Genomic DNA, 25,216 nt, shown 5'->3' with positions numbered 1-25,216 from the left:
TAGATACTGTAAAAACACATATATATTCAGATATTTTTTTAGAATTTTATATACGTCTAATAATTAGTAAGATTAAAGTGATGCTAAATCCGAGCGTTTAAAAAAAACAAACAAAAAAAAAAAGCTAGGATTTACCATCACTAAAAATAAAGTAGACTTTCAGTGATCACTTAGTAATAAAAAGGTGCTAAACTCACCCTTTCTGTGATGCGGCTCCTCTCTAAAGTTAGCTCCTCCAGCCAGCACAGCATACCGCTCTTTACCAATAAGTGACGTTTCCACCTCTAAACCAATAGCTGTGCTAGCATACAGAACACTGACATATGACCAGCACAGCTATATTTTATATCTAATATTTACATAACATGTCTTAAGATAGCTAATTCTTCATGTGCGCTAACCCCACACTGCGAAACCTGAAGCACATTACGCATATTTTACATTCCAATGTTCTTCACATAGAAAAAAAAAAATGTTTTATTTTTAAATATATATTTCTATATATCTGATAATGTTAATGTAAAGTATATATCTATACTTATATATCTATATGAATATATACAGGAGAAAGAGAGGAATATTTATTTAACCCCCTCATCCTGGGGGCGAGTGCTTAGATAGGAACAAAATTCTGTTGTAAACACTTGCTAAAAAAAATGAAATCACGTGATTGGCAATGCGATCGCGTAATTTCAATGCCGGGATCAGATCATGGAGGACTGCCTACGCTGCTAGGCACGCCCCCCCAGTCCAATTTTCCATTACCTAAAAGGAGGAGGCTGCAGTACGCCATATAAGGTAGGACATCCCATGCCATCCTAACAGCCTTAAAGCCCAGCATTGTTAGGATGGCATGAAACATCGTGAAGGGGTTAAAAATACAAAGAACATTTTTCCCTATGTTAAGGACATTGGAAAGTAAAATATTTACAGTAAATACACAATAACCATTTTAACCCTTGTAAAATATTGTAATTAATATTTAGATTAATATTTTTATCAGATACTTTATATATGAGTGTAACAGTTTTTTATTTTATTATATTTATGTTGTGTTTGGTGCATCTTTATATTAGCCCTAGCCCTATACAAGAGGTCTTCAGTCGTGCTAAGCCGAAGTGCGTTAAAATCGAATGCGCTCGAGCAAATGCATTTACTTTCAACTTCTAATACGCACGCAAATTAACGTGTGTTAATATTACTGTATCGCTTGCACTAACTTTAACACACATCTTGTAATCTAACCCTAAATCTTTATTTATAATTTGTATGTATGTATCATTTTATATTCTTCCTTTCAGGGAATTGTAGTAGATGTTCCCTTTGCCTCATTCTTTCTTAGCCAGCTCCTTGGGCACCATCACAGCATTTTTTACAGCTCTGTGGATGAACTGCCTTCATTGGACTCTGAGTTCTACAAGAATCTTACCTCCATCAAGGTTAGTCTTGCATGGCTTTTATCCTAGAGATATGCTGTAGTGGAAATTATATTATATGCTGGAACTTGCCCTGGAGGAAGTTAATGGAATGCAGGGCCAGGCCTTTTAGCAACCATGTATGGAATTGGGGAATTTGTAAATATGAAGTCTAGAGGAAATGAATAAGGGATAGTTTACAAAAGAGATCAATTATCAGAGAAGGTCAATATCATGTGTGCAGATTTTTTGGGCCTATTAAGTTCATTTAGCTCGCTCTTTATATGTTGTTGACATGCTTCTTGAAATTATTTAGCTGATGCTTATATTTCTTGCCTTAGCTCAGAGGTTTGATGTTTTATGTTTTTCAGAGATATGATGGCGATATTAGTGATCTGGGCCTAACGCTGTCATATGATGAAGATGTCATGGGACAGGTATGTAGATTTCTGTCTGTCTGGGAGTCCATATTTACCCATGTCAATACCACTTGTACATTTCTATCTGGAAATGAGATTGGTATTTTAAATCTGACACCACCACAAAAGGGACTTTGTAGAACACTAGAGCTGTATATTTTCTGAGAGTATTATATTATTAGAGGAGACAAAATACAAAATAAAGATTTGAAGGCTCCTGTTCTGTTTTTCCTAGTACAGGTGCAATATACCTGTTCATTTTAGCATTAGAACTGCTAATTCTAAGCAGTCTCGTCAATACGGCAAGGCCCTTAAAATAAATTTAGAAACAAAAATGTTATGTTGGTATGTAGTGTTCTCATACATTACAATACAAGGTCTAAAAAAATCCCAAAGATTTTGTGTGATTCCTCTCCATGCCAGTGAGGTTTTGAATATCAGGCCTACAGTGTCTCATCTGATCTATAATAACATTTTTTCCCATAAGGCAGGGAGAGTCCACGACTTCATTCCTTACTGTTGGGAAATACAACACCTGGCCACCAGGAGGAGTCAAAGACACCCCAGCCAAAGGCTTAAATATCCCTCCTACTTCCCCAATCCCCCCAGTCATTCTTTGCCTTTGGTCACTAGAGGAGGATGGCAGAGAAGTGTCAGAAGATTCAGATAGTCCTTAACGGGTACGTTCCCTTCAAGAAAGGACTGGAGTTTTAAGTAATCATATAAACCTCTCCGTGAGAGTATTGATGAACGTTAGAGTCTGGAGATGCAGGGAAAGTTTTTCTGCGAAGCAATCCATACAGTCTATCTAACAGCTCCTGGGCAATCGGTGTTAACGAGTTTCACTGCTTGCCTTTTTACACCCAGGTCCCTGTCAGAACACTGCGGCAAGGCTGTCACACTTGAGAGGCTTTATCTGTTCCACAGCATAGATCCTGGAGGGTATGTCTGCTTTATTTACTATTTAGCAGGGACTCATATTATTAGGGTCACAGTGTGACTCCTCATAACCTCAATAAGATCAAGGGCTAATATCTCCTTAGATTATTTTGGAACAGTTTGGGGATATGTGTACTGCCTTGTTCTTTAAGGAACACATTGTGAAGGTTTGGGCTCAAATAGACTACATACTTTTGGCAATGGAACAGACAGGTTTTACTTTCGTTTTTGGGAGTTGCGCAGCTTCAAATAGCTTTGCACGCTTTTTCTCATAGCAGGAGAGGTCCCTTCTTGAGCACCACATAATCGGGTGCGGCTCATTCGTTTTCCTTGTGATCCTACTGCAGGAACTCTGGCAATCCTACAGAGAGCGCTTTTTAACTGTCTGGGTCTAGGAGGTAGTGAGTGCCCCTGCCATTGGGGTTATAAAGGTGCCTATTTTTATTAATAAACTGTTGTTTAAATCTGTTTTCTTTCTGTGGGATTGCATCTCCAGCAATGGAGGACTCTGACAATACATTAGAAGGTTATGCACCTTCTATTCTAAATAATAAAACTCCCCTCTCTACAACACACTTGAACTCTATTCCTATCTCACATCCCTCAGCCAGCCATGCTTCACTGATCCTAAACTTAAACACTCACATAAGACACATTCTCATCTCCTTTCACTCACCATCTTTCTTCTTCTTGCAGCTGGGGATGTCTCGCTTAACCCAGGTCCACCCTCTGCTTCCCTCAGATCACTACCCCAAATGACACCTCATACATCTTGCCCACGTAACCCTCTAAACCTCATTAACTGCACCTCTATAAGTACACCCCAATTCTCGTGTGCCCTTTGGAATGCACAACCTATTTATTTTACGTTCACTTAACCTGTTAGCCCTCACTGAAACTTGACTTTCCTCCTCTAACACAACTGCTGTAGCCTCTCTGTCCTATGGCAGCCTGCATTTCAGTCACACTCCCAGGCCTGGAGACAAACAAGGAGGAGGAGTAGGAATTCTCTTGTCTCCACACAGTACCTTTCACGGCATTTCTTCACCCCCTCTCTTTCCTTCTCATCTTTTGAAGTTCAAGCCATCCACCTCTTCTCCCATATAGCTTTTCGTTTTGCAGTTATCTATCGGCCCCCTGGCCCAACATCACAATTTCTGGACCACTTTGAAGCCTGGCTTCCACATTTTCTCTCTTGTAATGTCCCTTCTCTCATCTTAGGGGACTTCAACATACCCCTTGATAATCCTAACATGCCTCTAAACTTCTATCCCTTACCACCTCTTTAGGCCTGTTTCAATGGACAACATCTCCAACACACTGAAGGCAACTCCATAGACCTGGTCTTCACAAATCTCTGTGCTGTTTCCACCTCCCTTAACCTCCCCTTGCCTCTCTCTGACCACCATCTACTAACTTTCTCTCTTACTCTACCTGCTACATCTTTGCAAGCCCCCCAAAAACTGCTACCTTACATGAATTTAAATGACTTGGATCTCACAGACTTTTCCACTCAACTGAGTCCTCTGTTCTCTGACATTTCATCCCTCTCTTGTCCAAACCTTGTGACTCTACAGTATAATTCAGCACTAAAATAAACACTTGACAAAACTGCACCCTCCACTCTTCGACGTACATCAATCACTCAATGGCAACCGTGGCACACTAAACAAACCAGATATAGTCATCTCACACATCCAACCCCAGAAAGCTGTTCTCAACCTTTAACTCCCTTCTACATCCGCTTGCCCCCCGCCCACTACCAACCTCACTGCTCAGATTATTCCTGATCACTTCAAAAATAAAATTGACACCATTAGAAAAGAGATCTGCACCTCACACCCCTCAAACCCAGCAATCCTACCCACCCCTTCTATTAACAAAAATCTATGCTACTTCCCTCCTGTAACAGAGGAAGAAGTCTCTGCACTCCTAGACTTATCTCACAACCTGCCCACTTGACCCTATTCCTTCACGACTTATTCCCTCTCTCTCTGCTTCACTAACCCCTACTCTAACTCATCTCTTTAACCAATCTCTCACCGCTGGCACATTTCCTGACACATTCAAACATGCGTCAATCATACCAATCCTAAAAAAGCCCTTGTTTGACCCCTCCTCACCTTCTAACTATCGACCGGTCTCCTTACTTCCCTTTGCTTCAAAATTATTGGAACATCTAGTCTATAATCGGCTAACTCAATTTCTCACAACTTACTCCTTACTTGATCCACTACAATCTGGTTTACGCCCTAAACACTCATTAGAAACCGCTCTTGCTAAAGTAACAAATTACCTATTATCAGCTAAAGCAAAAGGCCATTACTCCTTACTAATTCTTGACCTGTCCGCAGCTTTTGACACAGTTGACCATCCTCTCCTCCTAAAAATACTACATTTATTTGGCATCCGAGACACAGCCCTCTCCTGGTCTGCATCATATCTGTCAAACCGCTCGTTTTCAGTTTCCTTTAACAACATATCTTGTGATCCTATGCCGCAAGGCTCTGTCTTGGGCCCCTTGCTCCTCTCTCTCTTTACATCTAGCCTCCTTTGGATTCCAGTACCACTTATATGCTGATGATACCCAAATCTATCTTTCCTCTCCTGATATCTCTCCCTCTTTACTCCCCTAGATTTCTGACTGCCTCTCTGCAATTTCCTCTTGGATGTCTTCACACTACCTCCAACGTAATCTGTCCAAAACTGAGCTGCTTCTTATCCCCCACTCTTCGAGACATCAACACCTGACATTTCTCTGACGGTTGGAGACTCTATTCTCAACACCTCACCCCAGGTCCGCTGTCTTGGGGTCACACTTGACTCAGAACTCACATTCAACCCACATATACAAGCGCTTACCAAATCCTGCCGTTCACACCTACGCAACATTTCCTGAATTCGTCCCTTCCTTACTCAAAAAACTACAAAAATACTTATTCATTCCCTCATTTTGTCGCACATTGATTATTGCAATCTTAATGGCCTTCAAAAACACAGCCTCTCCTCCCTCCAATCTATTATGAATGCTTCTGCTAGACTCATCCACCTAAGTCGCCGATCTACATCAGCTGCTCCACTCTGCCAGTCTCTACACTGGCTCCCCGTACACTCCAGAATACAATTTAAAGTATTAACCCTAACTTACAAAGCACTCAACAGTCTAACTCCCAACTATATTTCCTCTCGCATCGTGAAATATTCCCCCTCTCATCGTGAAATATTCCCCATCCCGTCCTCTCCGATCAACCTCTGACCTACGTCTCTACACTCCTGTTATCTCTACGTCCCACTCCCCCCTCCAAGACTTTGCACGTGCTGCTCCTGTCCTCTGGAACTCTCTACCCCGCTCCATAAGAATGTCTCCAACCTTGTATAGCTTCAGACGCTCCTTGAAAACTCATCTATTCAGAAAAACTTACCATCTCTCCTCCATCCCTCATCCGAACCAAACTAATATATGTACATGAACTGCCAGACTCACTGCTGCAAATACAACCGATGTAACAAGCTACCCCAACCTTATGTCTCTGCACCCTTAACCTATAGACTGTGAGCTCTCCGAAGCAGGGCCATCTTCCTCCTGTACTAGATTTGTTTAGTTTTGTTATGTATTTTATCACAAATCTTTGTCATTGTATACCCCTATAATTGTACCCAGCGCTACGGAATTTAGCGGCGCTTTACAAATAAATGATGATAATAATACCTGTTTATACTGTGAGGAAGCGGTGGTCTGTCCACCTGCTCAATTTTGTTCCAATTGCCTGGGTACCATTCTAAAGTCTTAAGAAGGGAGCTAAATCTGCTAACCCTCCCACTAGCATAATTAGTCCCCCTGAGTCGTCAACCTCTTAGGATTCTGTGGTCCGGGAGATACCTACCCTATCCCCTCAAACCGCTTCACACGCAGTTCCCCACAGCACGCCTAAATACTCCGGCTGGAGGGGGCTTTTTCCCTGCAGACTTTACCACGCAGTTACGCTGCTGTGTCTGCGGCCCTGAGTGCCTTACCCATCCCTGGGAAATGAAAGAGAAAGGTTAAACAAAGTTCTACTGAATTAGATTCAGCTAATTTCCGATCGAATTTAGCCAGTATGTCTCAACTGTCCGAGGATGAGTTAACCTCTGTAGCGTCAGAGGGTGAACTCTCTGAGTCAGAGACTTAATTTACTAAACCCCCTCCTTCCGATTTAAAATTGAACATCTGTGCTTTTTACTAAAGGAGATTCTGTCTACTTTAGAGGTTTCAGAAGCAAACTACCTGAGGAACCTAAGATTCCTAAGTTAGACAGGGTTTATGAGGACAGAAAGGCCCCACTAACTTTTCCTGTCCCAGTTCGCATGACGAATATCATCAGTACTGAATGGGAAAGAGTTCTTTTTCCCCTTTGTCAACTTTTAAGAAGTTTTCTTCATAAATGGAAAGAGTCCACAGCTGCATTCATTACTTTTGGGAAATAAGAACTTGACCATCAAGAGGAGGAAAAGACACCCCAGCCAAAGGCTTAAATACTCCTCCCACTTCCCTCATCCCCCAGTCATTCTTTGCCTTTTGTCCCAGGAGGTTGGCAGAGAAGTGTCAGATGTTTTGTTTTCATCTCTTATGGAGGGTAGTACTCTTCGACATGGGACAGGAGTTTTAAGTAATCCTTTCAGTCTCTCAGTGAGGGCTTGGATGAAAGTTAGAGTCCGGAGATGCAGGAAGAGTCTTTCTGCAAAACCATCCTAACTCATTTTAACAGCTCCACAAGCAATCAGCGTTGTCGAACTTCGCTGCCTGCTTTCTTCTCTCAAGTCCATGGCGGAAGCGAGGCGACTATCCGTCACACTTGAAGGGCCGTGTTCCTGTTCCACGGCGTAAGATCGTTTCATTTTACTTCTTCATGATTGTACTGTAACTCATTTGTTCCTGCAAACTCACATGAAAAATACAGGGTCTCAGTGGGACTCCTTTAGTATCTTGGAATCAAGGGTTAATATCTCCTGAGGGGGATTATTGAACAGGGGGGGGGGGGTTTAATCATGTTTGTTATGTGATTCAATCTGCTTATGTGTAGTGTTAACTGGGCTCGTGGCTTTTTGGAACATAACAGCCTTTCAAAGTGACGTGACCTTACGGTTGGGCACGCTTTTTTTGGACTGTACGGTTCACCTTGTGACCGGGCGTGTTTACGTTCTGGTCTCCCATTTGCACATTCCTGACTGTGTGGCGTCTAGTCCGCTGGTGTCTGGTTCATAGGAGGTGGTAAGTGCCCCAGCCATTGTGGGTGTCAGGTGCCGTTTAAATTGTTTTATATATAGTCCATTTTTTTGTATCCTTTATCCAGTTATGGAGGATGCTGATGTTGAGATTGTTCAACTTTCTGATTCAGATTCTTCGTCCTGTGACGAATGCGAATTGGCCCCATTGACTCAAGTCAGTCAGTTATGTTCTTTAGGCCGTCCTAGAGCGCCTTGTATCTCGGGCTCAGGAATTCAAGGGACTGCTGAGTCATCCACCTCGGGGGGCCCTGTCCTCCGGGAGACGCGCTCCCTACTACTACTACACATGTGGGTAACCCAGGTTATGTTGTTCCCCCCGGAGGTGGCGCTTGCTCGTCTACAAAGTCCAGATGTTTATTTGCAATTGTGCTCGTTCCCGATTGCCACAGGTTTTTAGGCCACAGGTGGGCATGTGCAGTTCCCGGCAGTTGTAACTGTTCCGGAGTGTTGTGCCTTTCGTTACAGGCTAGCTCACCTTCGTGTTTTACTCAGACACGTTTTTGAGCTGTTTGGGGACCCTATCCTTCTCGGCTATGGGACTCATCAGTCTCCTCCTTCGAATGGCTCACCTCATTAGACATGGGGGGATGACATAATCTCCTTTAAGTCTTGTTATCGAGATCCTTCCCAGTTTTGTTGCAGGAACAGGGTTTCCGTTAGGCTGGCCTGCAGTTCCTCTGTTCTTCTTGGGCATTAACCCTCGGGTTGCCTGTCATTTTATTTTATCCGGTAAGGATGAATTTTATTTTTCATACTATGTTTCCTGCGGGAACTTTCTCTAGGATCGATACTCGTTGTTTGGGACACATTAGTCCCATGTTTGTCTGTTTTTTCTTCCTCCCTCTCTGAGGGCGGATTTAGCCAGCTTGGCAGTTTTGACCCTGGTTGCAGGCTGGTCCTGCTTGGGTTCAGATCTTCTGTCTCGTGGCTTATTCAGACATGTGGCACCTATTATACCTTGCTGGTCAGGTTGGGGTGCCGAGTGCTCTCATTATTATTTATGTTTCTTGTTATTTGTTTTACAAGTTTCAGCTAAGCATTCTCAAGAGGTCTTGCGGGTCCGTGTGGCTTTCGGGATTGTTTCAGTCCTTAAATAGCCGTCTCTCTGATGACTGGGTCAGTGAATTTTGCTGCATCACTCTCTGTTGTTTCCAATACCCTCAGAACCTAGAGTATTCCTTCCCACGTGGTGGGAAGGTTAGAGGATTTAGGACCTCTTTTCCGCCGGTTGTGCGGTGTTGCCTTTAGGAGGCCCTGGGAATTGTCCTTTTTGGATCGGGTCACCTTCGGGGGACTTGGATTCCCTTCGGGAGTTTGTTGTTCCTTTTTTCGGGACATTAGACAGTGAGGTCTTTTTGGGCTCTGGTTAGGGATCCTTCCCCAGTGTTGGGAATGCTCTGCATCTCCTTCCTGGGATAGAAGAGGTCCTAGTGGTTTTCCACTCACATGGTTCAGGTATTGCCATCCAGGTGGCATCCAAACCCATGTTTTACTGTCCTCTGACTTCGAATCTGAGGTAATGTGGAGGCTTGCTGTTGCTCTGTTCGGGTGACTTGTCCTCATGGTTCCCCTTGTGTCTAGAGCTTGTGGCTAGTTGGACAGCTAGCTCAGCATACTAATGCTCTGTGGCTACTCTGTACTGTAGCAAACCGAGGGTTGCTAGTTCGATCCCCGGCGAGGTCTACTCAGCCTTCCTCCTTTGGAGGTTGATAAAATGTGCAGTGCCTTGTGTCCCTTAAGGGGGATTAGCCACTCTTTTCAAGCACAATCATGTTAATGTGCTTGGACGTCAGTTAGCTCTAGTGTCCTTTTATGGCCTGGGAGGCCTTGGCTCTTTGGAGTGTTGGGCTCCTGCAAAGAGTGGTCTCTTCCCTTTGGGTCGGGACTTGCAAGGGTTTCTTGCTCTTGTTATCTGGGTTATTCTGGATTTTTCCCTAGGAGGTCTGTTTTTTTTTTATATCAGATGAGGGATTTATGTTCCTGGAAGATTGTTTAATCTAAACATTTGTGGGGCCCGGGCTTCTTGTCCTGATCTTCCAGTTGTCAGGATTTACTCTGTGTTTTCTCTTTGTGGATCCCGCTGTGGGATGTTACCGGACCTTATGATCCTAGGACTGGCCTGGGGGTTCCAGTTTCCGGGGTACTTGGGCTTAGCCCTTGTTCTGGCTGTTCTGTTTTACAACTTGGCCAGATTTGCCGAAAGCCGGGTCTCCTTGGGGCTTGTCTTGTGCTGGACGATACGGTTCCCTTGGGACAGCCAAATAAAGTGACCTGATGGTGGGCTTTCCTGCCTAGCAAGCGGAAGGTTGCTGTTGCTCAGCTGTCACTCTTTGCCTGGTATGTGTGCTAGCACGATGGTGTTTTAAGTGGTCTTTCCGTGTTCGTCAGTGACGTGGCCTTGTGTTCTCTCGGTTCTTCTTACGACTTCCTGTCTTCTGGGCAGGTGTTTATTGATGCTCTTCTCTTCAGGGGGCTTGTTGTCCTCCTTATGGGGGTGTGGTTCCTTTTTATTGGGGGCCCCTCATGTGTTCGGGAGGTTGGAACAGATGTTTTATCTGGTTCAGGGATTGGTCTGCTCTTTGAGTTGTTCCTTTCCATCTGGGGAGCTGCTGGCTCCGTATTGAGATTTTAGTTGGGTGGCTTTGCTACATCTCCTTGGGTCTAACGCCTACTCGATTGTCTCTAGGTTGAAGTGGCTGTGTCCATTTTTCCGCCCGGTCTTGGGGTTCCTTTCTGTTCCCTTGCTTTCAGATCTGCCGTTGCTTGGGCTGGTCCAGCTTGGTGTAAGATCTGCCATCTGTTGTTCATCCTCAGGTCTTGGGGGTGCCAGTGGACCTTTTTTTTTTTTTTTTTTTAGAGGTTCTGTGCCTCTCCCCCTTTGAGATCTGTGAGTAGGCCTGGTGGCCTGGATTGCCTGTAGTGTGTCCTCTGTCTTGGAGGTTGGGCAATCTGCTATTCTGTTCGGCCGCTTTTTCCTTACAGATAGTGTTTTCTTTGTGTCTTCCTACGGATGGCAGCGTGTTACTGGACTCAGATGTTTATCTTTCTGAGTTTGCTACTTGTAATTTTTCTGTTTGCCCAGTCTCTGAGTTCTGACGTTTTGAGGACTTTGTCTTCAGCTGTCTTTTTGGTGCTGTTGCACGATGTTTGTTTCTTCTCCTTGATTATGCCCGATTGCTCCTTGTGGGTTGGGCGTCATCTCCCCTTGTTCTCAGATACCATTCAGGTCTCTGTCGACTTGGCCTTCTTTTGAAGGTTTTTTTTCCTTTATTGGATCTTGCTATACCTTTTGGGTATCCCTTTGGCTCACCCTTGTCCTCTTCTTCTTGGGGATTTTGGTACTGTACTAATAAGGGTTGTGTGGGGACCGATTGCTGGGCAACAGTTCTCCTGGAGGAGTGTTGGCTCAGTGAGTCTGCTTTCGGTCTCTAGTTAGGCTTTCGGACTATCTGGGGGTCAGTGTCCTTGGGGTCTTCTAGTTTTTTGCCTGGCTCCGATGAAGCGGGGTTTGGTTGGGTTGTGGGGTTTTTCAGGCCTGGTGCCCTCAGAATGGGCCACCTATTGTACCCTCCCGTTTTTTCATTCAGTGTCCTCTATAGCTTGGGTATTGTTTTCCCAAAAGTAATGAATTCAGCTGTGTGGACTCTTTCCATTTATGAAGAAAAACTTAAATTTTACTTACTTGAAAAATTTCTTTTCTTCAGATGAAAAGAGTTCACAGCTTCCCACACATATTTTTTCTGTGGGCGTCCCTTATTTTTTATTCTTCTGGCTCCTTTTCACCCTGGTATTTCTTCTACTGTTCCTTGTTCCTCGGCAGAATGATTGGGGGATAAGGGAAGTGGAAGGAGTATTTAAGCCTTTGGCTAGGGTGTCTTTGCCTCCTCCTGGTGGCCAGGTTCTTATTTCCCAAAAGTAATGAATTCAGCTGTGGACTCTTTCCATCTGAAGAAAAGAAAATTATCAGGTAAGCATAATTTAAGTTTTTTCCCAGTCCCTGATTCTCAGCTGTAATTGTGGGGTTCCATCCCTAAGGTGGATGTGCCATTTCGACGCTAGCTAAGCATACCACTATCCCTCTGGAGGGTAATTCTTCCTTTAGGGAACCTATGAACAGGAAGTTGGAAAGTTACCTGAGAAGAATGTTCCAACACACAGGATTTTTATTTCAACCGGCGGCAGCAGTTGCTGCTGTGGCTGTGGCTGCCACCTACTGGTGTGACTCTCTGTCAGAACTTATCGAGGTGGAATCTCCCCTTGAGGATATTCAAGAAGAAGAACAGACCTAAGGGAAGACAGTCCTCTAATTTTCTTTCCTTTCATTCGGACAAGTCCCAGAGAGCTCAAGCATCTTCCAAGCCCGAGCAACCCAAGAGTACCTGGAAGCCTGCTCAGTCCTGGATTAAGTCCAAGCAGACTAAGAAGCCCATAGATAACAAATCTGCATGAAGAGGTGGTCCCCGATCCGGGACCGGATAGAGTAGGGGGCAGACTGTAGTTTTTCTCAGATGCCTGGTTGCAGGATGTTCAGGGTCCTTGGGTGCTGGAAGTTGTATCTCAAGGATACAGGATAGGTTTCAAATCTCATCCACCCAGGGGCAGATTCCTCCTCTCCAAACTGTCTACAAGACCACAGAAGAGGAGAGCCTTTTTAGATTGTGTACGGGATCTAACCTCCTTAGGAGTAATTATTCCAGTACCTGTATCAGATCTGGGATTATTTTCAAACCTCTTTGTGGTTCCCAAAAAGGAGGGAACTTTTTGTCCAATTCTGGACTTGAAGTGCCTAAACAAATTCCTAAGTGTCCCCTCCTTCAATATGGAGACAATCAGATCAATCCTTCCCCTGGTTCAGGAAGGGCAATTTATGACTACCATTGATCTGAAGGATGCATACCTGCACGTTCTGATCCACAAGGATCATTATCAGTTACTGAGTTTTGCCTTTCTGGATCAACACTTCCAGTTCATAGCGCTTCCGTTTGACTTAGCTACTGTGCCCAGGATATTTACAAAGGTTCTGGGTGCTCTATTAGCTGTGGCCAGAACCCAAGGTATTGCAGTAGCACCTTACCTGGACAATATCTTCGTACAGGCGCCATCTTTTCGTCTGACAAGGGATCACTCAGTCTTCTTCGGTCACATGGATGGAAGATAAACTTGGAAAAGAGTTCGCTTACACCACATACCAGGGTGAATTTCCTGGGTACGGTTATAGACTCGGTATCCATGAAGACCTTTCTCACAGATCAGAGACGTTGCAAGCTGGTAACAGCATATATTGCCCTCCAGCCCTTCTTAAGACCATCGGTGGCCCAGTGTATGGAGGTGATTGGACTCATAGTGTCTTGTATGGACATTATTCCTTTTGCCTGATTCCATCTCAGACCTTTACAACTATGCATGCTGAGACAATGGAACGGCGATCATTTAGACCTGTCTCAACAGATCTTATTGGACAGACTATCGAGGGCTTGCTCTCTTGATGGCTCTGTCAAGATCACCTGTCTCGAGGCACGTGCTTCTTGAGACCGTCCTTGGAGATTGTGACTATGGACGCAAGTCTATCTGGCTGGGTTGCCGTTTGGGGTGCCAGGAAGGCACAAGGGTTATGGACTCAGGAGGAGTCCACCCTTCTGATCAATATCTTGGAACTCCGGGCAATCTTCAATGCGCTTAATGCTTGGCCCCTACTGAGTTTGTTCCAGTTTATCAGATTCCAAACAGACAATAAAACTACGGTTGCCTACATCAACCGTCAGGGAGGAACGAGAAGTTCCTTAGCGATGAGGGCGGTGTCTCAAATCTTAGAATGGGCAGAAGCCCACAACTGTATGCTGTCAGTGATCCACATTCCAGGTGTTGACAACTGGGAAGCAGACTTCCTCAGCAGACAATATACTTAACAACATATGCCAATGAACAGCTATGGTCCCTAGGGGGCAACTAATAAAAGCTACCTGTGACGGATACCCCGGCTACCCCGACTGGGTAGCTCCACCAAACGGGTCCTGCTTCCTCCCTGCCGACTACAGCTATGTAGCTGGCAAGTGACCACAACCTGTAGCCACCCCTGATGCCCGACAGCAGACTCCGGCTACCCAGACTAGGTAGCTCTGCCAGAGGGTCCTTCCTCTGCCTGGAACAGGCTGCTATGTAGCCCAGGAAAGTGATTTTAGCAGGAGCCCACCCAAATAACTAGACATACTAGCATTCAGGTGAAACAGGAACTGATTTTATTGAAAACACACACATCTTTTATACACACAACTCATCTTGATAAGATGCTAAACAATGCCCCAATTTTCCCGCCATTCCCGCCCCTCCAGACAGGCTGGCACCTCCATAGAAGCCACAGTCCCAGGACACAGGGGTGGCAATTTCGGGGTGATCCCGGGGGAGCGGCGGCACTTCCAGGGTGTCATTTTAAAGCTCTCGGTCCCCAGATGCCACAGTCCAAAAATCAGCATGATTAGTTTCTGGGGACCTGAGTTACAGTCCGTTGAAGTTATGGGGATAGGGGTGTCCAAAACCCCTGGTTCCCAAAGGAGCACCCCTCCGGTAATTTCCCCACCTCTTGTCCTTCCTAGGGGCTACTAATCACCAAAAGAGCGGAGCTCTGGGGCACATGGTTGCTGGAGCGACCAGGGGTAAAGTTAGCGGGTGTCCTGCTGTCCTGTGGCCGGCCGGGAGTTCCAGGAGCCCGGCCAACCTAGGAGGGTTTTCCTGGTCATACACCAGCTCTTCACAAACAAGCAAACAAAAGCTTCCAGAGATTGTGGTTGCTCTGAGGAGCCCAAAACCACTGAGAAACAGGGGTGAGGTTGTAGGGGGGGTTGGAGGTAACCTTAGCTGTCTGGTATCCATGACACTACTAAATACAATCAAAAGCTATACGTAATGGTACAATTAGTATCAATTATATTGATTCGATATATAAAGATACTGTTTATGTGTGACGTAAATAGACACAAATGACGTATTAAGTAAAATGTTGCATTGATTTGAGTCCAACGTGGTAAAGGTGGAAATAGCAATGTCACTTTTTTGTGGTGTCTTAAAACAAATCAAGATCTCTGTGTCCCAGCTCTCTGCTCCAACAGTTGTGTGGTCAGGCAGACTCACACCTCACAATCTGTGTGGAGACACAAACAACAAAGGGCACCTCCTAGTGTAACACTGTGGTGTGCCAAACAAATAGATAAAAGAAAATCGCTGTACTCACAATTGTGGCAGCACCAATGTGCTGAGTAATACAGACTGGGATCTCTGTGTCCCAGTTCACTGCTCCAACGGTTATGTGATCAGACAGACTCACTCCTCTCAAACAGACTCATGCTTGTAGTATAAAATGATGGTTTATTAAAACAAAATAGAATAAAAACAATTTATAAAAACAGGGGGATACAATTGTCCCTTGAGACACTGAGACAGCTGAGAAACGCGTAGCAAGTGTCTCAAGGGGCAATTGTATCCCCCTGTTTTTATAAGTTGTTTTTATTCTATTTTGTTTTAATAAACCATCATTTTATACTACAAGCACAAGTCTGTTTGAGAGGAGTGAGCCTACCTGATCACTGAGAGATCCCAGTCTGTGTTACTCAGCAAATTGGTGTTGCCACAATTGTGAGTATAGTGATTTTCTTCTATCTATTTGTTTGGCACACCACAGTGTTACACTAGGAGGCACCCTTTGTTGTTTGTGTCTCCACACAGATTGTGAGGTGTGAGTCTGCCTGACCACACAACCGTTGGAGCAGTAAGCTGGGACACTGAGAGATCCCAGTCTGTGTCACTTAGCACATTGGTGCTGCCACAATTGTGAGTACAGCGATTTCCTTCAATCTATTTGTTCAATATACCAAAGTGTTTCACTAGGAGGCGTTGTTTGTGTCTCCACACAGATTCTTTATTCCTCAGCAGACAATCCTTTCACCCGGGGGAATGGTCACTTCATCCCGAGGTGTTTGCAGAGATTTGCAGCAGATGGGGGATGCCGGAGATAGATCTCATGGCCTCTTGTCTCAATGCCAAACTACCCAGGTGCGGGTCGAGATCGAGGGATCCTCAAGCAGAGTTAATAGACGCACTAGCGGTTCCATGGAGGTTCAGACTCATATCTCTTTTCTCCATTGCCTCTTCTCCCTCGTGTGGTGGCCCGCATCAAGCAGGAGCAAGCATCAGTGATTCTAATTGCTCCATCCTGGCCGCAAAGGACCTGGTTCGCGGATCTGGTGAGAATGCCCTCTTCTCCTCCATGGAGGTTACCTTGTCGCAGGGACCTGCTGATACAGGGTCCCTTCCTACATCAAAATATAGATTATCTGCGGCTGACTGCGTGGAGATTCCACACTTAGTCTTAGCCAGGAGAGGTTTCTCTGATAGTGTTATAGACACTTTGATTCAAGCTCGTAAGCCGGTTTCTTGGTGCATCTACCATAAGGTGTGGTGACTTACCTGAACTGGTGTGCGGAACGTGGTTTTTCTTGGCATAAGGTCAAGGATGCCAGAATTGTATTGGAGAAGGGTCTATCTGTCAGCTCTCTGAAGGGACAGATACCGAGCCTGTCGGTGTTGCTGCACAAAAGATAAGATGAGATTCCAGATGTGCAGTCCTTTGTTTAGGCTCTGACTAGGATTAGACCTGTGTTTAGACCTGTGACTCTGTGTTGGAGTCTCAGTCTTGTTCTTCGTGTTTTGCAGCAGGCTCCGTTTGAGCCCATGCATACTGTTGACATTAAACTGTTATCTTGGAAAGTTTTTTTTCTATTAGCCATTGCCTCTGCTCACAGAGTCTCTGAGATTTCGGCTTTGCAGTGTGACCCACGTTACCTTGTTTTTCATGCCGATAAGGCGGTTTTACGTACTAGGTTAGGTTTCCTTCCTAAGGTGGTTGTTGTTCCTTCCTTTTGTCCCAATCCTTCTTCAGCAAAGGAACGTTCGCTTCACAATTTGGATGTGGTTCATGCTTTGAAGTTTTACCTTCAGGCTACTAAGGAGTTCAGACAATCTTCATCTTTGTTTGTCGTTTATGCGGGTAGACGTAGGGGGCAAAAGGCCACTACATCTTCATGTCTTTCTGGTTGAGGTGTGTCATCCGCTTGGCTTATGAGAAAGCGGATAAGCAGCCTCCTGAGAGGATTACAGGCTCATTTCACTAGAGCAGTTGCTTCTTCCTGGGCTTTTAAGAAGGAAGCCTCTATGGATCAGATTTGTAAGGCGGCTACCTGGTGCTCCTTACATACTTTTTCTAAATTTTACATATTTGATGTGTTTGCTTCGGCTGATGTTTTATTTTTCCTTGTTCCCTTGGCCGAATGACTGGGGAGATGGGGGAAGTGGGAGGGAAATATAAGCCTTTGGCTGTGGTGTCTTTGCCTCCTCTTGGTGGCCAGGTGTTGTATTAACCAACAGTAAGGAATTAAGTTGTGGACTCTCCCTGCCAGGAAAGAAAGGAATTTATCTGGTAAGCATAAATGTTGTTTTTGTGATGCTAATTAACCGAAAATCAACATGGAACAGTTTGTTTTATGTCTAAATTCTTAACACCTTAAAGGACCATTAAATTCAACATTTGAACAACACATGCAATGTTTCATTATTTAAAGTGAAAAATTGTTGCAAAATACATTAATTATTTATTTATTTATTTTGCTTTCCTTTGCTAATAAAATAATCTGAAATTTTTACATGCTCCACTTTCTCCCAGGGAGGATTGGGTTAATACTTTTAGCTAATTTATGTGTGAGCTTTTGTTTACCCCTCCTGCCGCACCTTCTCTGAAGTAATTTGTTCTTTTAAGGTGGTTTATCAGTTTTGCATCAACAACCATTATAGGAAAAGCATTCTTTGCACTAACAGTGGGCATGGTCTCGAGCATTCAAGAAAAAAATTCCTGCTGTTTTGTGCAGTTAGTAACCTAAAACTATTGTTTTGTGTCTCTGTCAGCTGATCTGTCATGAACTGATCCCAGGAGGAAAGTCTATTACAGTCAGCAATGAAAACAAGTGAGTGCAGAGTTGTTCATGGGCTATATGCAATATGGTGGATGGTTAAAGGGACAACAAAGTCAAAATAAAACTTGCATAATTCTTATAGATCATGTAATTTCACTTTTAAATTTGTTGAATTTTTAAATTTAATTTAGTTTTTTTTGTATTCTACTCTACTGTGAGCTAGCTGTTGATTGGTGGCTATACACATTTGTCTCTTATCCTTGACTAACCAGATGTTTCAGCTAGCTCCAATAGATCTTTTTTTTTTGCAGTTTTATATTCCTTTAATAATTCCTTGCTGTGGGTTAAAAAAATAGAATGACAAGTATCAACGGGGAGACTAAGAAATTTTAGATTTGGAGGAGTTTCACTTTTGTCTACTACATACTATAGAAACCTATTGCTTAATGCAAACTCAGTGGGAAACTTATTTAGGGAATTGATTTGAAAATTATATTTAGATGCTTGATTAGTCTATGGGGGGTTCTTTTTACACATCATCTTCTGCACAGTCCGTGAATATAGGGCGCGATCCGATATACGGCGCAGGTTTCGGCGCAAGCGTGGAAACCTGCGCCGCCCGTAGTTTGACCTCGCACATCGAGCTATCACATTCGAGCTATCACATATACAGCGCTGGCAGTTGCTAAAGTGCCGTAAGTCGGACAGACTAGCGATGTCCAGAAATAAGCGTAAGTACAAATTTCTGGAGTCGCCAGTGACTTACGGCACTTTAGAAACTGTCACCGCCTAAAAAAACTAACTAAAGTATAAAATATCCCGTAACTGTCTAACACGCCTCCCAAAAATAGCCCGACACGTATACCCCTCTATCCGCAATCCCCCCTCTCACTCCTAACAATAAATGTATTAACCCCTAAACCGCCGCTCCCGGACCCCGCCGCCACCTATATTATATGTATTACCCCCTAATCTGAGCCCCATACACCGCCGCCACCTATTTTAAATATATATACCTCTAATCTGATCCCCCTACACCGCCGCCACCTATTTTAAATATATATACCCCTTATCTGATCCCCCTACACCGCCACCACCTATTTTAAATATATATACCCCTAATATGATCCCCCTACACCGCCGCCACCTATTTTAACTCTATTAACCCCATAATATGATCCCCCTACACTGCCGCCACCTATTTTAAATATATATACCCCTAATCTGATCCCCCTACACCGCCGCCACCTATTTTAACTCTATTAACCCCTAATATGATACCCCTATACCGCCGCCACCTATATTAACTATATTACCCCCTAAACCTAAGTCTAACCCTAACACCCCCTAACTTAATTATTATTTAAATAAATCTAAATAATATTAATATTATTCACTAAATAATTCCTATTTAAAACTAAATACTTACCTATAAAATAAACCCTAAGATAGCTACAATATAATTAATAATTACATTGTAGCTATTTTAGGGTTTATATTTATTTTACAGGTAAATTTGTATTTATTTTAACTAGGTACAATAGCTATTAAATAGTTAATAACTATTTAATAGCTACCTAGTTAAAATAATTACCAAATTACCTGTAAAATAAATCCTAACCTAAGTTACCATTACACCTAACACTACACTATCAATAAATTAATTAAATAAACTACAATTATCTCAACTAAAATACAATTAAATACACTAAACTATATTACAAAAAAAAACAAACACTAAATTACAAAAAATAAAAAAGATTACAAGAATTTTAAGCTAATTACACCTAATCTAAGCCCCCTAATAAAATAAAAAAGCCCCCCAAAATAATAAAATGTCCCTACCCTAAACTAAATTACAAAAGTAATCAGCTCTATTACCAGCCGTTATAAGGGCCTTTTGCGGGGCATTGCCCCAAAGTAATCAGCTCTTTTACCTGTAAAAAAAAGAACAACCCCCCCCCCATTACAACCCACCACCCACACACCCCTACTCTAAAACCCACCCGATCCCCCCTTAAAAAACCTAAGTCTAACCCCCAAGTGGTCCTTACCTGTCCTGAAGACCGGCGGAGAAGGTCCTGTTCCAGGCGGAGAAGTCTTCTTGCAAGCGGCGACCTCTTCTTCTTCCAGGAACCAGCCGGCGCGGAGCGGAGGAGTTGAAGACCGATGACCACGGAGCTGAAGACCGCCCACTCTGGAACTGAAGACCGGCGATGCTGGAACTGAAGACCGGAGCCATGGAGCGTGGAGGATCCTCTTCATACGATCTCCTTCGTACACTGAATAGGAATTCAAGGTACGCGATTAAAAATGGCGTCCCTTGAATTCCTATTGGCTGATTTGAGCCTTCAAATTCAAATCAGCCAATAGAATTACAGTAGCTCTCATCCGATTGGCTGATTTGAATTTGAAGGCTCAAATCAGCCAATAGGAATTCAAGGGACGCCATTTTTAATCGCGTACCTTGAATTCCTATTCAGTGTTTATGGCGGAGATCGTATGAAGAGGATCCTCCACACTCCATGGCTCCGGTCTTCAGTTCCAGCGTCGCCGGTCTTCAGTTCCAGCGTGGACAGTCTTCAGCTCCGCGGTCATCAGTTTTCAACTTCTCTGCTCCGGTTGGTTCCTGGAAGAAGAAGAGGTCGCCGCTTGGAAGAAGACTTCTCCGCCTGGAACAGGACCTTCTCCGCCGGTCGTCGGGACAGGTAAGGACCACTTGGGGGTTAGACTTAGGGTTTTTTAAGGGGGGATCGGGTGGGTTTTAGAGTAGGGGTGTGTGGGTGGTGGGTTGTAATGGGGGGGGTTGTTCTTTTTTTTTACAGGTAAAAGAGCTGATTACTTTAGGGCAATGCCCCTCAAAAGGCCCTTTTAAGGGCTGGTAATAGAGCTGATTACTTTTGTAATTTAGTTTAGGGTAGGGATATTTTATTATTTTGGGGGGCTTTTTTATTTTATTAGGGGGCTTAGATTAGGTGTAATTAGCTTAAAATTCTTGTAATCTTTTTTTTATTTTTTGTAATTTAGTGTGTTTTTTTGTAATATGGTTTAGTTTATTTAATTGTATTTTAGTTTAGATAATTGTAGTTTATTTAATTAATTTATTGATAGTGTAGTGTTAGGTGTAATGGTAACTTAGGTTAGGATTTATTTTACAGGTAATTTGGTAATTATTTTAACTAGGTAGCTATTAAATAGTTATTAACTATTTAATAGCTATTGTACCTAGTTAAAATAAATAAAAATTTACCTGTAAAATAAATATAAACCCTAAAATAGCTACAATGTAATTATTAGTTATATTGTAGCTATCTTAGGGTTTATTTTATAGGTAAGTATTTAGTTTTAAATAGGAATGATTTAGTGAATAATATTAATATTATTTAGATTTATTTAAATAATAATTAAGTTAGGGGGTGTTAGGGTTAGACTTAGCTTTAGGGGGTAATATAGTTAATATAGGTGGCGGCGGTGTACGGGATCATATTAGGGGTTAATAGAGTTACTGTAGGTGGTGGCGGCGTAGGGGGATCAGATTAGGGTATATATATTTAAAATAGGTGGCGGCGGTGTAGGGGGATCAGATTAGGTGTATATATATTTAAAATAGGTGGCGGTGGTGTAGGGGGGTCAGATTAGGGGTTAATATAGTTATTATAGGTGGCGTCGGTGTAGGGGGGTCAGATTAGGGGGTAATACATATAATGTAGGTGGCGGCGGGGTCCGGGAGCGGCGGTTTAGGGGTTAAACACTTTATTAGGTATTGCGGTGGGGGATTGCGGTTGACAGGTTGATAGACATTGCGCATGCGTTAGGTTTTATTTTGCAGGTAGTTTAAGGAGTTACGGGGCTCCAATACTCAGCGTAAGGCTTACTACGCCTGCATTTTGTGGCGAGGTGAAAATGGAGTAAGATTTCTACATTTTCGCCACGTAAGTCCTTACGCTGTATATTGAATACCAAACTGCGCGGGTTTGGTATATCACTCTATGGGCCAAAAAACTACGGCCGAAGGGTGAAATATACGAGCGTAACTTCTAGGTTACGCCGTATATAGGATACCAAACCAGCGCAATATTTGGCGACGCTGCATATCGGATCGGGCCCATAGTATCTTAATCTGATTGTATCTTAGCAGGTTGTTAAATGAAATGTTAATGTCTCATTGTATTGAGTCTTTACAATGTAAACTTTCTTTTAAATTGGCAATCTAGTCAAAATTAAATGTTCATGATTTAGATAGGGCATGCAATTTTGTACTACTTTCTAATTTACTTTTATCATCAAATTTGCTTTGTTCTCTTGGTTTTCTTTGTTGAAAGCTAAACCTAGGTAGGCTCATATGCTAATTTCTGAGCCCTTGAAGGCTGCCTCTTCTCTCAGTGCATTTTGACAGTTTTTCACAGCTAGACAGCGCTAGTTAGTGTGTGCCATATAGATACTATTGTAATCACTAATGTGTGGTTATTTATGAGTCAGCACTAATTGGCTAAAATGCAAGTCTGTCAAAAAAACTGAGATAAGGGGGCAGTCTGCAGAGGCTTAGATACAAGGTAATCACAGTGGTAAAAAGTGTATTACTCTAACCATGTTGGCTGTGCAAAACTGGGGAATGGGTAATAAAGGAATTATCTATCTTTTTAAACAGTAAAAATTCTAAAGTAGACTGTCCCTTTAATATTCTCAATAAAGCAGCAATTCTGAATAATTAGAACTTTACCTATGTATATTCACTCCCTTTTTTATTTAACTACAGCTATAACATTGTCTGGCATTTTCTCACATAATGGTTTCAGTTATTGTCTTCTATTTGGTTTCTTGTTTGTTATAAACTTTCCTACCACATAGTATCTTCCTGATTTCTTTTCCATCTGTTGCTATATCTGTTTTTTTATTTAGCCTATAACAATCTCCTACTCTCTTTGGTTTAGTTCTTCTTATCTAAATATGGTCCTTTTCTCCTCTAGAATTAGCTACATTCATCTCATGGCTCACTTCCGTATGCACACGCAAATTAAAAACCAAACAGCTGCTCTGATCAGTGGGTTTCGCTCTATCATCCGCCCTGAATGGATCCATATGTTCTCTGCACCTGAGCTTCAGCGGCTTATATCAGGAGACAATGCAGAGATTGACCTGGATGACCTCAAGTGAGCATATATGTTTATTTGTTTATATACACTACATTTTTACCTGTCAAAACAGTATTAACAAAATACACTAGATCTACTTTTAAAGAGATCAAGGCACAATGACAAAGAAACATACATTTCTTTCATGTAATTAGCAAGAGTCCATGAGCTAGTGACGTATGGGATATACATTCCTACCAGGAGGGGTAAAGTTTCCCAAACCTCAAAATGCCTATAAATACACCCCTCACCACACCCACAATTCAGTTTTACAAACTTTGCCTCCCGTGGAAGTGGTGAAGTAAGTTTGTGCTTAAGATTCTTCGTTGATATGCACTTCGCAACAGGTTGAAGCCCGGTTTTCCTCTCGAAGTGCAGTGAATTTCAGAGGGATGTGAAGAGAGTATTGCCTATTTGAATACTATGGTCTACCTCTAGGGGATCAATTTCATAGGTTCTCTGTTATCGGTCGTAGAGATTTCTTCTTCTACCTCCCTTTTCAGATCGACGATATACTCTATATACCTTTACCTCTACTGATTCTCGTTTCAGTACTGGTTTGGCTATCTACTACATGTAGAGGAGTGTCCTGGGGTAAGTAAATCTTATTCTTTGTGACACTCTGCGCTAATGGTTGGGCACTTTATTTGTAAAGTTCTAAAAATATGTCTATAAACTTATATTTGCCTTGATTCAGGGTATTCAGTATTCCTTTTCTATACAGACTGTCAGTTTCATTATTGGGATAATGCATTACTTTATTTTTTCTTACCTTGAAAATTTTCATTTGGCCATTTTTTCCCGTGTGCTGTTAGGCTCGCGGGGGCAGAAAATGTTTCTTTTTACGTCATTTTTTGGCGCATACTTTTTTTGGCGCAAAAAATTGTCATTTCCGGTGACGTTACGCCGGAAGTTGTATTCTGTTACGCATGCGTATTCAGACATTTTTTTTGCGCCAAAAAAATGTGGGCGTTTCTTTTTACTCACTTTATTTAAAACATTTTTTATCATGGCTTCTGGTTTCCAGAAGCTTATTATTTTGGCATTCTTTCCCATTCCTGAAACTGTCTTTTAAGGAATTTGATCATTTTGCTTTATATGTTTTTTCTTTTTTATTACATATTGCAAGATGTCTCATCCTGTCCCCGAATCCAAATCCTCTAATGAACAGACGCTGCCTGATGCTGGACCTACCAAAGTTAAGTGTATATGTTGTAAACTTGTGGTATCTGTTCCCCCAGCTGTGGTTTGTGAAAGCTGTCATGATAAACTTTCCAAAGCGGATTCTGTCTCTATTAGTAATAATCCTTTACCTGTTGTTGTTCCTTCAACATCTTTTGTTCAGGATGTTCCTGTTAATGTTAAAGAATTTGTTTCTAATTCTATTAAGAAGGCTCTGTCTGTTATTCCTCCTTCCAATAAACGTAAAAGGTCTTTCAAAACTTCTCATTTTTCTGATGAATTTTTAGGTGACCACCATCATTCTGACTTATCTGTTTCTGATGAGGTTCTTTCCGGTTCGGAAGATTCTACTTTAGATATTGATTCTGATAAATCTTCATATTTATTTAAAATGGAGTTTATTCGTTCATTGCTTAAAGAAGTTTTGATTGCTGTAGATATGGAGGAGTCCAGTCCTCTTGATTCTAGAACTACTAAACGTTTAAATTCGGTTTATAAACCTCATGTGTTAATTCCGGAAGTTTTTCCCGTTCCTGATGCTATCTCAGATGTGATTGCTAGGGAATGGGATAGTTTGGGAACTTCATTTACTCCTTCTCCAAGGTTTAAGAAATTGTACCCTGTGCCATCTGATAGACTGGAATTTTGGGATAAAATCCCTAAGGTCGATGGGGCTATCTCTACTCTTGCCAAACGTACTGCTATTCCTACGGCAGATAGCACTTCGTTTAAAGATCCTTTAGATAGGAAAATTGAATCTTTTTTGAGAAAAGCTTATTTATGTTCAGGTAATCTACTTAGACCTGCTATCTCTTTGGCTGATGTTGCTGCGGCTTCAACTTTTTGGTTGGAGACTTTAGCGCAACAAGTAACAGATCATAACACTTATAGCATTGTTAAACTTCTTC

General features: G+C 42.6%; 1 protein-coding gene across 1 annotated transcript in view; it reads left to right on the top strand.

Moving 5' to 3' along the window:
- The window catches only part of UBE3B (ubiquitin protein ligase E3B), a 160,928-nt gene that overhangs the window by 93,563 nt on the left and 42,149 nt on the right, over positions 1 to 25,216 (top strand). Inside the window, exons 22-25 of the mRNA XM_053702112.1 lie at positions 1,302 to 1,439; positions 1,787 to 1,852; positions 17,987 to 18,045; positions 22,962 to 23,144. Of these exons, the coding sequence (XP_053558087.1) occupies positions 1,302 to 1,439; positions 1,787 to 1,852; positions 17,987 to 18,045; positions 22,962 to 23,144 (446 nt within the window). The remainder of the gene's footprint in view (positions 1 to 1,301; positions 1,440 to 1,786; positions 1,853 to 17,986; positions 18,046 to 22,961; positions 23,145 to 25,216) is intronic.

Source organism: Bombina bombina, chromosome 2, assembly GCF_027579735.1.
Source record: "Bombina bombina isolate aBomBom1 chromosome 2, aBomBom1.pri, whole genome shotgun sequence".
Lineage (NCBI taxonomy): Eukaryota > Metazoa > Chordata > Amphibia > Anura > Bombinatoridae > Bombina > Bombina bombina.
The sequence above is the reverse complement of the archived record's forward strand: the minus strand, read 5'-3'. Positions and strand labels throughout refer to the sequence as shown.